This window comes from Fusarium redolens, assembly GCF_020744475.1.
Source record: "Fusarium redolens strain MPI-CAGE-AT-0023 chromosome Unknown BKA55scaffold_1, whole genome shotgun sequence".
NCBI lineage: Eukaryota > Fungi > Ascomycota > Sordariomycetes > Hypocreales > Nectriaceae > Fusarium > Fusarium redolens.
The window spans coordinates 336,335-348,344 of NW_025763664.1; the positions used below are offsets into that span (position 1 = coordinate 336,335).

The following is a 12,010-nucleotide window of genomic DNA, read 5'->3' on the forward strand; positions in this document are numbered from 1 at the left end:
GATGATTATCAGCAGCAGCCGACGTGGCAGATGCACAAGCACTGAAGTGGTTCTCGGTTGAAGGTTCATCAGACGGGGCCATATTTAACTTCACGCTCATGTTTCGACTATCTCAAGGCGTGCCGGCCCGCGCTGCCTTGTTTTAGTTCGCCGAAGCTAACCTCTATGCAGCCAGTCCAACGACCATCAACGTCAGACACCTTCCGCGTTAACTGATGTTTTCGTTAGTTGAGCCTATTTCATGCGTATATATGCAGGTCGGACTAGGTTTCTTACGCCTCAAACTCTTTTAATGCATTAGTTCAACTCAGAAGTATTTCTCCTGGGGTCAACGTCTGTCTTTCGAAGGATTCCACTGCAGTAGCTTCAAATACTACTACTAGATAGGAATATTCATCCGTCTCACAAAATGCCTCGGACAAACTATGGTGGAGAGAGAATACCACTTAGTGCTGTGTTGTCGAACGAGGGGGAATCTCGATACGGCAGCAGCAGAGTAGTTAGCCGATTAGTAACTCACTCAACCTTGAAAGATAGTGGTATGAGTCTTGGCACCGTAGAGTACTAGAGTTGACCGTTCTGAATGCTATACGATCACCAAGGCAAAAACGAAAAGATGAGTGATATTGCAATTGTTGGATACTCGTTCAAACTTCCCCAAGGCGTTGTGGATGATGAGGTGTTCTGGGATGCTCTCGAGAACCGACGAAACTTGATGACCGACTGGCCTGAAAGTCGTGTCAAGACAGATTCATTTGCCAGTAACAAACATCAGAAGGTAGCAATATTGATTGAAGAAGGGGACTGTGACTGATCCTGCTACAGTGGAATGGAAAAGGAGGGCATTTCATCAATGACGATGTCGCCGCTTTTGACGCCCCCTTCTTCTCTGTCACGGCAAAAGAGGCCTCGGCAATGGATCCCATGCAGCGCTGGACGCTGGAAGCTACCTATCATGCCTTTGAAAATGGTAAGACATCCCGAAATCGTTCACAATGACGGAGTACTGACTGTATACCTTGCAGCGGGTCTCCCAGTTGAGAGTCTGAAGGGCTCTCGCACTGCTGTCTTCTCAGCCTCCATGCTAGAGGACTACAGCAGAATGACGGCCGTAGACCCAGATAACTTGGAGAGGACGGCTGTCACAGGAAGTACTGTTTCATGTATCATCCCCAACCGCGTCAGCTGGTACTTTGACCTGCGTGGACCAAGCATTCACATCAATACTGCTTGCTCTAGTAGCTTGTCGGCTGTCGATATGGCTTGCAAGGCCTTGCGGAGCGGTGATGCTTCATGTGTAAGTCAAAGCACACCTCCACTTCATGTTTGACTAACTTTTACAGGCTGTCGTGACGGGCGCAAACCTCCTTCTTGACCCAGGCATCTTCCAGGTTCTGGCTAACCAAGGCTTTCTCTCACCTGATGGGGTTTGCTACAGCTTTGACGAGAGAGCCAACGGCTATGCACGCGGTGAAGGAGTCATCGCTGTTGTTCTCAAGCCCGTACAAGCCGCTATCGAGAATGGGGATATGATCCGAGCCGTGATTCGGTCAATCGGCTCGAATCAAGATGGCCACACCCCTATTCTTACCCAGCCTAGCTCGCAATCTCAGGAGGAGCTGATTCGTCATGTTTATGAACAAGGAGGTCTGTGCATGAGCGAAACTCGCTATGTTGAGGCTCACGGTAAATGCAATAATATAGATTTCGTCATTCAAGAGCTGACAGTAATTTCAAGGAACGGGTACACCTGTTGGCGATCCAATTGAGGTGAAAGCTATTGGTCGGTGCTTTCAAGAACACCGTTCTTCTTCGGAACCACTATATGTGTAAGCGGTCTCGCTGAATCCGAGACTAATGTTAACTGACGACATGGGCAGCGGCTCAGTGAAAGCACACGTGGGGCATCTCGAAGGAGCCAGCGCACTTGCAAGTCTGGTCAAATGCATCTGTATTATGACCTGCCTCTAGATCAACGTGAAGGAGTTACAAACTGACACAGCCAGTGATACTTGAGAAAGGAGTCATCCCTCCCAACGCCCTTCTCCAGAGGATCAACCCCGCACTAAACGCAGAGTCTTACAATATTGAAGTAAGTCCAAGCTATGCAAATTGGTGCTGTCTATTGACTAAGACTGCGATAGGTACCAACTAAGAATACCAAGTGGCCTGCTCCAGGTCTGCGCCGTGTATCTATCAACTCTTTCGGATTTGGTGGTTCAAACTCACACATTGTTCTGGATGATGCACTTTACTATCTTCAAGACCGGGACTTGAGCGGTATCCATAACACGAGCCTCTCCCCGAAACCTCTGACTAACGGCTCTGCCGTCACTAACGGACATTATACCAATGGAACCAATGGAACTAATGGAACTAATGGTGTAATAAATGGTCATCCTGAAATCGACCTTCCAAGGCTGTTAGTATGGACTGCTGCAGACGAAAGAGCAGCCAAGCGCACTATCGAAGCTTACGACAGCTTTTACAAAGAGAAAGCCTCAGGAAACCGTAAGAAGCTGGACTTTTTAGCTTCTACACTCGGCACACGACGTAGCAACATGCTTTGGAGAGCCTCTGCTGTGGTTGATGGATCAGCCAAGGAAGAATTATCGCCTTCGAAGCCTATTCGGAGCTCCGAGGATCTTGGCCTGGCTTTTGTGTTCACAGGCCAAGGTGCGCAGTATATCAACATGGGTCTGGGTCTCGAACAGTACCCTATCTACAGGGAGACTCTAAAGAAGATCAGCGGAATTTACTCGAACTTTGGGTGCTCGTGGAACCTTTCTGGCAAGTAAAGTCTGTAAGAACACTACGTAGATGCTTGCTGACAGACTCGATTAGACGAGCTTAGCTGCGGTGACAACATCAACATGCCGCAGTATAGTCAGCCACTTGCAACCGCTGTGCAGATTGCCTTGGTCGATCTGCTTGCCAGCTTTGGTATTACGCCTGAGGTAGTTATCGGTCATTCCTCAGGTGAGATCGCTGCAGCGTATGTATCATCAACATTCTGGAGTGCGAATGAGTTTAACAAAACCTCTCAGATACGCGTCGGGTGGGCTATCACTGGAGTCCGCTTGCAAGGTGTCTTACTTCCGCGGTCTCTTGGCTGGAAAGCTAAGAGAGACAAACGTATCATCTCCAGGCGCCATGTTGTCTATTAACCTGGCACCACAGCATGTCTCGGAGTATCTGGAGAAAACAGGCGTTGCTTCAGTGAACGTGGCATGCATCAACAGCCCTCTTAACACGACTCTCTCGGGACCTGAGGAGGCCATCGACAAGATCAAAGCTCGGGCAGATCAAGATGATATATTTGCGCAGAAACTCAACACCGGAGTGGCATATCACTCGCCATCTATGAGAGCCATCGCCGATGAGTATCTTGCTGCACTCAAAGGCCTCACCCAAAGGAAGGATGGGGCAAGCACCTCAATGATCTCATCCGTCACTGGCAAAAGTATTTCTCCGGAGACACTGTCGACTGCTCAGTATTGGGTTGATAATATGCTGTCACCTGTGCGATTTGCTGAAGTGGTTCAAGTTATTACAAACAAGAACTCGGCGCGCAAGCTTGGTTTGGGCAACATCACTGACCTCATCGAGATTGGACCTCACCCAGCCCTCCGCAGACCAGTGAAAGACACTTTGGGTGAGATGGCCAGCGCGGCAAAGGGAACAAGATATAGCTACGCATTGCATAAATCGCACTCAGCAGCTCAGACCACTCTGGAACTTGCTGGACAACTCTTTTGTCAAGGCTATCCTGTGTCTATCTCAGCGGTGAACCAACAAGACACCAAGCAGAAATTTCTGGTCGACTGCCCCAAGTATCCGTTCGACAGATCACTGCGATACTGGGCTGAATCGCGTCTCAGTAGAGATTTCAGGTTACGGGAGGCGGTCAAGGGAGAGCTTCTCGGAGTTCGCGTATCTGACTGGAACCCACTGGAGCCTCGATGGAGGAACTTCTGGAGCATTGACTCATCTCCTTGGACAGGAGATCACAAAGTAAGTTCAATAACAAAGATACCACGACTCTATTAACGCAGGTTATAGATCAGTGACACTGTTCTGTTCCCAGCATCTGGCATGCTTCTCATGGCTATTGAAGCCGCCCAAGAAATGGTTCCATCGGGTCGTGCTGTCTTTGGGTTAAATATTGAGAGAGCTGAGTTTATGAACCCCATAATCGTGCCGGAAGCTTGGGAGGATCGCCTCGAGACACAGGTCCGCCTGCGAGTTGTCGACAAGCAACCAACTGCAAAGTTTGATGTCGGTATCTTTACATATTCGCGCAACGAATGGGTCGAGTGCTTCAATGCGAGTATCTTGGTGGAATATAAGGACACCGACAGAAATAATGAGCGACGATCGAACCACGAGCATATCCGGAGTCAATATCACAAGGTAGCTGAGTCATGTGCTTCGCCTGTCGACTCACGTGTCTTCTATCATAACGCGGCAGATGTTGGACTTCAATATGGCGATTGGTTCCAGCTGATGCGCAACATCAAGTGGGATGGTAAGACCTCGGCGGTGGCGCGCGTTGATCTGCCCCAGTCAAGATTTGATATCAGAAGCTTGGTTCATCCTGCAGTGCTGGACCAAGCTTTCCAAGTTCTTCGAGCTAGCTCAGGCCAACAGCCCGCAGCCAACGTACCAGTCAGGCTAGAGAATGCATGGTTCTCTTCCAAGGCATGGAAGACACCTTCTGTTCAGTGGATGTCTGAAGCGACTCCCACTGTCCATGGCTATGGGGAACAGGGCAAAGTCATCGCTTTGGGTGACGATGGAGAAGTCCTCTGTTGCATCGACCGGGCAGTGACATCTGCTGTCTCAGGCGAAGTGATCCAGAAGGAGAAGAAGCTGGTTTACTCCATTGAGTGGAAACCACAACTGAGTACGCTCAATCCGGATCAACTCACGCAACTATGCGGCGCCAATGCTCTGCCCAAGGACGACAGTGCAATCCTTGCAAACCACTCAAAGCTCTGTCATACGCTGGAGCTCGTTGCTGCGCGTGTACTGAAGCGCATTGACAAGTCCAAGGTTCCAGCGGACTTGCAACGTCATGTTGACTGGATGGAACATCATGTTAGCAAACTCTCTGCCGAACACCAGGAAGAAGTAACCAAGATCGATGATGGAGACCTAGAAGCTCGGCTGGTTGAGGTCGACTCTGTCCTTCCAGCCTGGAAGCTCTACACCACATGTGCATGGAAGCTACCTGAGATTCTGTCTGGCGAGCTTGATCCTCTGCAGGTCGTCTTTGAATCTGACCAGGCCGATATCTTTTACTCGGATCTCTTCCGGAACCTGTGCGCTGATGGCCAGCTCAACTTTCTGCTTGACTTGGCATCCCACGAGAACCCAGGTTTGAGAATCCTTGAAGTTGGCGCTGGTACAGGTGGCATGACAGGACATGTCATCTCAGCTTTGCAAGAGCGCGAGAAGCGCACCGGAGGCTTGGCCTTTTCTGAGTATACCTACACCGATATATCTCCGGCTTTCTTCGAGACTGCAAGCCAAAGGTGGCCAGATCTCAAGTCTCAAGGCCGTGTCACTTTCAAGACACTCGATCTAGATCGCTCCATCGACAGTCAAGGCTTTGAGCCAGGGTCTTATGACTTGGTCATCGCAGCGAGCGTGTTGCACGCTACTCCATACCTGGAAGCCACCATACGCAATGTTCGCAAAGCTCTGAAGCCGGGCGGTCGTCTGATATTACTTGAGGTTATCAATCCTGATGATATCGCGACCAACTTCATGGCTGGACTTGTGCCAGGCTGGTGGGTAGCTCGTGAGGAGTGGAGGCCCCATTCCGCTGCGATACCAGAGCATTTGTGGGATAAGTGCTTGAAGGACAATGGCTTCTCTGGTAATGACTTGGTAATGCGAGATTATCAAGATGATCAGTGTCATATCATGAGTGTCATCGTCACAACCGCCAGTGAAATTCAACAGGCAGTTGAGCGGAAGACGAGAAAGGGCCGCCTGGTCATGCTGATCAGTGACGAGGCGTCGACGAAGGAGAGGGAGCTTGCCGATCAAGTGCGTGCCCGACTGGATCCTAACATGGAGCGACGTTCAACTGTCGTGCCGTTTTCACTCATCAAAGTTCAGAAGGAACTCACAGATCTGACAAGTGATGACCTTGTCATCTGTCTCGCCGAAGCTGGGGACAAACCTCTTCTCTCAGATCTCTCGGAAGAACAGTTCAGCTGCCTTCAGTTTATGATAAGCCAAGTTTCCAACCTTCTCTGGGTCACTTCAGTCAACACCAGCGATCCAGGATGCCCAGACTATAGTGTCGCTCAGGGCTTCTTCCGTTCTATCCGCGCTGAGCAGCCTGATACTCACATCGTCATATTGGCCATAGAAGGCGAGCAGGACGAACGATCACAGGCTAACATCATCTCTGAGGTCTCCAAGACTGCATTCGATGACGAATCTTCGATAAAGGAAGTCGAGTATATTGCTCGTGATAGTGTCATCACTATAGGCCGAGCAGTCCGAGACATCACCACTGACAACGCACTACGCTCTCTTGTATCAAAGCAGCTGCGAGAGAAACCTTGGGGAGACGGGCCAGCTTTGAAGCTTTCCGTCAGCCAACCGGGCTCTCTCGAAACACTCCATTTCGTTGAGGATTATTCCTACGCGGAGGGACTAGGCTCTCATGAGATCGAGATTGAAGCTAAGGCTTGGGGTTTAACCTCTCACGATCTCAACATCGCGCTCGGTCATCTAGACACACGTACCGAGAATTTCGGAACCGACTGTGTTGGCATTATCAAGCGGCTCGGCAGCAAGTGTAATACCTCTCTTCGACCGGGAGATCGCGTCGCTATGGTCTCTCCAGGGTGTATGAGAAAGTATCCCCGCGCCAATGAAGCATGTGTCTTGAAGATTCCAGACTCACTGAGCTTTGAAGATGCTGCTTCAGTCATCCTTCCCGGCTTCACTGCCTGTCATTCAGTTCTCAATGTTGCCCGCTTGCAAGAATATGAAAAGGTCTTGATTCATTCCGCCGCGGACAGTGCAGGTCAGATTGCAGGCAGGCTCGCTCAGATGCTGGGCGCTCAAGTCTTTGCTACAGTCTCGACAGCGGCCGAGAAGCAACTAGTCATCGACACATTAGGCCTGGCCCCAGATCATATCTTTGACAGTAACTCGTCTCTTACCCAAGATGTGATGAGCGTCACTGAAGGAGAAGGTGTTGATGTGCTGCTCGACTTTTCCCAGGACACACTGCGCACACCGCTGTCTTGCGTGACTGATGGGGGACGTGTTGTCAGCGTTGGTGGTCGGGAAAAGTCAGAGGCTTCCAAGATAGCTGCAGAGATCATGTCAAGAAATCTCTCCTTCTCGTCCATCGATCTATTGCGTCTGAATCCCAAAGTCCTAAGCCAACTGGCAAAGAGAATGATGCAGCTCTTGGCAGACGATAAGATTCCGCCTCCCCAATCATTGCAAGTCTTCAAGGTATCTGATATCGTGGAAGCCTTTAAACAACTACAAGAAGAAGATACTACGGGACGTATTGTAATCACAGCAAGCTCCGAGGACATAGTTCCAGTAAGTTGACATATGCCTCTCTCTTTTTTCTAGTAGCTAATACACAACCCACAGCAATTTGTTCAAGATTATCGTCCATGGGAATTCGATGGCGATTCTACCTACTTAGTGGCTGGTGGATCTGGAGGTCTTGGTCGAGCCATCATTCGATGGATGGTCGACAGAGGAGCCAAGCACCTCATTGTTCCCTCTCGATCTGGTGCAACATCTCAAGAAGCCGCGCAGTTGGTAGCCGAACTAACATCCCGTGACGTCAATATCCTCGCACCCAAGTGCGATGTGTCCATCCGAGAAGATGTAGCAGCCATGCTGGAAGGATGTGCTCGCACTATGCCTCCCATCAAAGGCTGCATCAACGCAGCAATGGTTCTCCAAGATGCCATCTTCCAGACCAACATGACATTTCAACAATGGGGCCTCACTATGCGCTCCAAGATCAACACCTCTAGGAACCTGCATGAGCTTCTTCCCAAGGATCTCAACTTCTTCATCCTCCTCTCATCTCTCGCTGGAGTAGTTGGTCAAATGGCAAGCGCAAACTATGCAGGTGGTTGCGCGTTCCAAGATGCACTGGCGAAGTATCGTACAGCGCATGGCCAGAAAGCACTGTCCCTTGATATTGGATGGATGCGGAATATTGGTATCATCGCTGAAAAAGAAGCATATCAACGCCAGCGCCAGACGTCGAATGATATGCAGCCCATCGATGACAAAGAGCTGCTTGCGCTGCTGACTCTGTGTTGCGACCCGAACAATTTGATTGAGTTACCGCCGCTGTCTGAGGGACAAATCCTTTTCGGTCTCCGAACGCCTGCGGATATTCTGGAGGAAGGCCAGCAACCCCCTGCCTTACTGGAACGACCTCTCCTCAGTGCATTCTCCTACCTGGTGGGCAGTAACAATTCTTCAGCTCCTGTGGTTGACCACGTTCAGAACGCGAGAGACTTGTTTCAGAAGTCCTCGGACGCCAGAGAGCGACAGCAAGTGGTCATGCGTGCTATAGCAGCGAAGCTTGCACGAGCCATGTCTATCTCGCCTGACGACGTCGAGCCAAGCAAGCCACTGTCATCTTATGGAGTTGACTCACTGATGGCGGTTGAGTTGAGGAATTGGATTAACAAGGAGTTTAGTTCTACAGTAGCTGTCTTCGACATCATTGGCAGTGTATCTATTGCCGGCGTCGCAGAGGTTGTCGAGACCCGAAGTTCTATCTAGAGCCAGTTTGTAAGGCTCCAAGGTCCATAAACAAGGATAGAAACACAAATATTTAGAAATAATTAGTTCATTACTATAATAGCCCTAAATCCTCCGCCCCCTGCTGTAAAGTCCACTACCTGGCAATGACGAGCTGCCCATTCGGACTATGGTTGATGTTGATGTTGAGACCGCTAGTGGCGAAGTCAATGCGTAGCGGATTTCTCATCTTGGCTACATCCACCAACTGGCCGACTTGCATGGCCTGGCCACCAGAGATGTAGAAGATGTTAGCAGGCTGGATCTGGTACTGGTTACCAGGCTCGGGTCTGAAGGTAGCAATCGGGACGCTGCTAGCACCATCGGGGGAGCCGGCCACACCAACAAAGAAGTTATCTTTAGACCAACGTCAGCTAATTTGAACTGCCTATGTTCTGAGGAGAAGAGAGAACTCACTGTCAGTGGCCATCTCGAGGGTGAAATCGTTGCCGGTGTCGATTTCAAAGGCATTGACGAAAGCAGACGGTTCCGCCAGGGCCCTGTCAAACGAAGGGACCCTTCCGTTGACAACAACCATGTTCAGAGTCGTTCCAGGGTTCTGACTGCCATCAGGAGACTGTGAGCCAAGGGTCACTGGCTTCGTCTGGGTGATGGTGACTCTGCCACCATCCCTGGCGCCACCCCTCCAGGTGCCGATGATGCCATAGTACGACTTCCAAATCTCGAACTCGGCAGTCGCTCCATCGGGACAACTCTCGTTTGATTGGTAAACGCTTGTCCATACATTACTCTTAGAGACGCCCGAGATCTCAGGCTTTTCACTTAGGAGGTTGTAATTCTGGGGACTGCCGGTGTTGTTGTTGATGCGGATGGTGTATTTGTTGCCCATTTTTGCGGTTGCTTGGTACTGTGATGGATAGATGTCTGGAGGTCAGAAGCTTCAACTATAGAACTAATGAGATGGTAGTTGCTCAGGTGCGAAATGGGTATGGGCCTTTATACAGTTTCTCGGCCAGGCGCCGAGACTTGGTAAAGCCTGCATGAATGATAATTTCCAATGAAACAGTGCATCCTTTCGCCCTCTTTGCGCCAATAAGCAGTACATTGAGCTGAAAGTGGTCCAGACACAATAATGCATAGGTGGCTGGCTGAATTGGCCGCGAGCTAGTTCAAACCATTGTTTACTATGCCCAAAGTGGATCACGAATGTGCTAAACGCGAAGCTGAAAACTGCACATCTCTTGAGCTAGTGGCCAGAATATCTACCTCGTACAATAAACAACAAGCCAACCCCTCATTTAGTCAACTTTCGCTCATATCTTCTCGATCTGCGCATTCTCCTCTCTCAATCTACAGCTATCCCCGTCATGAAAAGGCCTCTTCTAGACACGGACGTGGCGGCCTCTTTGTCATGGTCGACGAATGACAAGCCACGAAATATCACTATCACAAACTCCACAGGCAGCACACAGAGTTACGCTTTGTTCGCCGATACGCCCAAGATCACACCGGGTGTAGGGGACTACGATGTGCGCTCACCTACTCCGAAAGGCCTTGAGACTAGGAGTTGTCTGATTGACTTTAATGTCTTGTAGTTGGATAACGTGCAGGTTCATCATACGGAGACGGGTCGGTTGTTTGTAAAGTCAGATTTTAATGAAGATTGAGGAGGCTGCATGGATCCGAGATCATGGGACGGGACGTGCGGCTGAGAGATATCTTTGCACTTCAATTCAGTCTTTCCAAGCCAGCCACAAAGTCTACATGTGTCGTTTAGATGCCGAATGTAACGATTTGGGTAATATCAGCACGTCAGCATACCGCAAATGGCTGAGCGATGTACAATATTCACCAATCTCTTCCGAAAGAGAACGGTCTTGCCCCGCCTGATCGCGAGATATTAGATAGCGTGTCGCAAAGGTTTACACTATCGATCAGTGTTTGAAACATGCATAGCCTCTCCTGAGCCGTGAATGGCTGTTTTTAGTTCCTCGCAGGCGCTATCTCGATTATCTGGGGATCTTCCCCCGCTCCCGTGCAATAGTGTCTTTCTTAGCGCAACGGAACGGCCTGGGGCTGACGACCAGTCATCCCATGAACGACGAAGCAGAATGGATCGTTTCCGAGATCAGAGGGGTCTGGATCTCCTGGGCTGCTGGCCTCCATGGCGGGATCTCCGCGATCCGCCGGACGATCCGCCATTAGTCTTCAGAGGCTTCTGGATACCAATAGAGCAAACATCATGGGGCAGGATATCAGGTCATCACTTGGAAGTGGTACAAAACAAGGCCAGAAGAGACTGAGCAGATATTGCGAAAGTTTTATTGATCTGATAGCGCGGACAACATCCAAGCGACTGGATGGTGCAGGCTCCTTCTGTGTCTATCTCGCTTCTCGTATTATTAGTGGGAACCGTCATGGTCTAATCCTAGATTCGCTTATGCGTCAATAAACGAGAACCATGGCGGTAGTGACTCAAATGGTATTAATCTATAAGTGATTTTGTGCGAGTTAAAGTCCATCGAGTGTAGATATATATGTAGTCTAAAAGAATAGTAGTCACACCTAGAAGTGGACAAGAACTGAACAAACTTTGCTGCGCCTTCTACCCCAGCATGACAAGAATCTGTCACATTTATGTTGTCTAAGCAGGTCCAGATGCAGGTGTTTCCATCGGATCATTGGTCTAATCACTACCGTTAGTATCAGAAATTTCAGCAATTCCTCTTGATAGACTTGCTCGAAATGCAGTGCTGCGATCTTAGTTCTTTCCACGGCATTGGTGACTAGGCAAGCAAGGACGGTCAGGTTTATAAGGCTGAGGGTTCGTGTTCGTAGGGCCCTTCAACCCTTCGTAGTTGATGGTTCGGCCATTGGGACCTGCAACGGGCATTGCCAAGGTGCCTGAGACCATGGCGAGAATAGTAACAGCGAAGAACTTCATGGTGAAATGAGAGACTTGAGGTGAGTTTGCGAAACGAACGACTTGGTAAAGAGTGATACGATGTGAAGAAGTTCGGGGATAAAGGCAATATAAATAGATTTTCTAACGTCGTATCGCGTTAAGATGACAGCGGGACTCGTGAACCTTATAAGGCTTGTCAGTTATGCGTGTGGACTTTGGAACGAGGAATTGAGTTTGCGTATATTGCCATTACGAGTCATGCTTCCAAAGTGATACCATACACCAACTGCCGAAACCTTCTGGAATAGCTGCAGAACTTCTTATATG

General features: G+C 49.6%; 3 protein-coding genes across 3 annotated transcripts; 1 reads left to right on the top strand and 2 right to left on the bottom strand.

Annotated features, from left to right (window-relative positions):
- Window positions 1-616: 616 nt before the first annotated feature.
- BKA55DRAFT_496524 (beta-ketoacyl synthase) lies at window positions 617-8,799 on the top strand (the record flags this gene model as incomplete). The annotated part of the gene is made up of 10 exons (XM_046186377.1): window positions 617-778; window positions 826-970; window positions 1,026-1,297; window positions 1,344-1,686; window positions 2,007-2,096; window positions 2,266-2,794; window positions 2,888-2,995; window positions 3,048-4,014; window positions 4,063-7,584; window positions 7,639-8,799. The coding sequence occupies 10 exons, from the start codon at window positions 617-619 to the stop codon at window positions 8,797-8,799; spliced, it is 7,299 nt and encodes a 2,432-aa protein (XP_046055828.1).
- Window positions 8,800-8,864: 65 nt separating this feature from the next.
- On the bottom strand, window positions 8,865-9,825 carry BKA55DRAFT_629672 (uncharacterized protein). The gene is made up of 2 exons (XM_046196932.1): window positions 9,235-9,825; window positions 8,865-9,174 (listed from the first exon to the last, which is right to left on the bottom strand). The coding sequence occupies exons 1-2, from the start codon at window positions 9,665-9,667 to the stop codon at window positions 8,915-8,917; spliced, it is 693 nt and encodes a 230-aa protein (XP_046055829.1). The 5' UTR covers window positions 9,668-9,825; the 3' UTR covers window positions 8,865-8,914.
- A 1,595-nt stretch (window positions 9,826-11,420) lies between these two features.
- BKA55DRAFT_547714 (uncharacterized protein) lies at window positions 11,421-11,767 on the bottom strand. Its single transcript, XM_046191055.1, has 2 exons — window positions 11,519-11,767; window positions 11,421-11,464 (listed from the first exon to the last, which is right to left on the bottom strand). The coding sequence occupies exon 1, from the start codon at window positions 11,720-11,722 to the stop codon at window positions 11,540-11,542; it is 183 nt and encodes a 60-aa protein (XP_046055830.1). The 5' UTR covers window positions 11,723-11,767; the 3' UTR covers window positions 11,421-11,464; window positions 11,519-11,539.
- Between the last annotated feature and the right edge of the window lie 243 nt (window positions 11,768-12,010).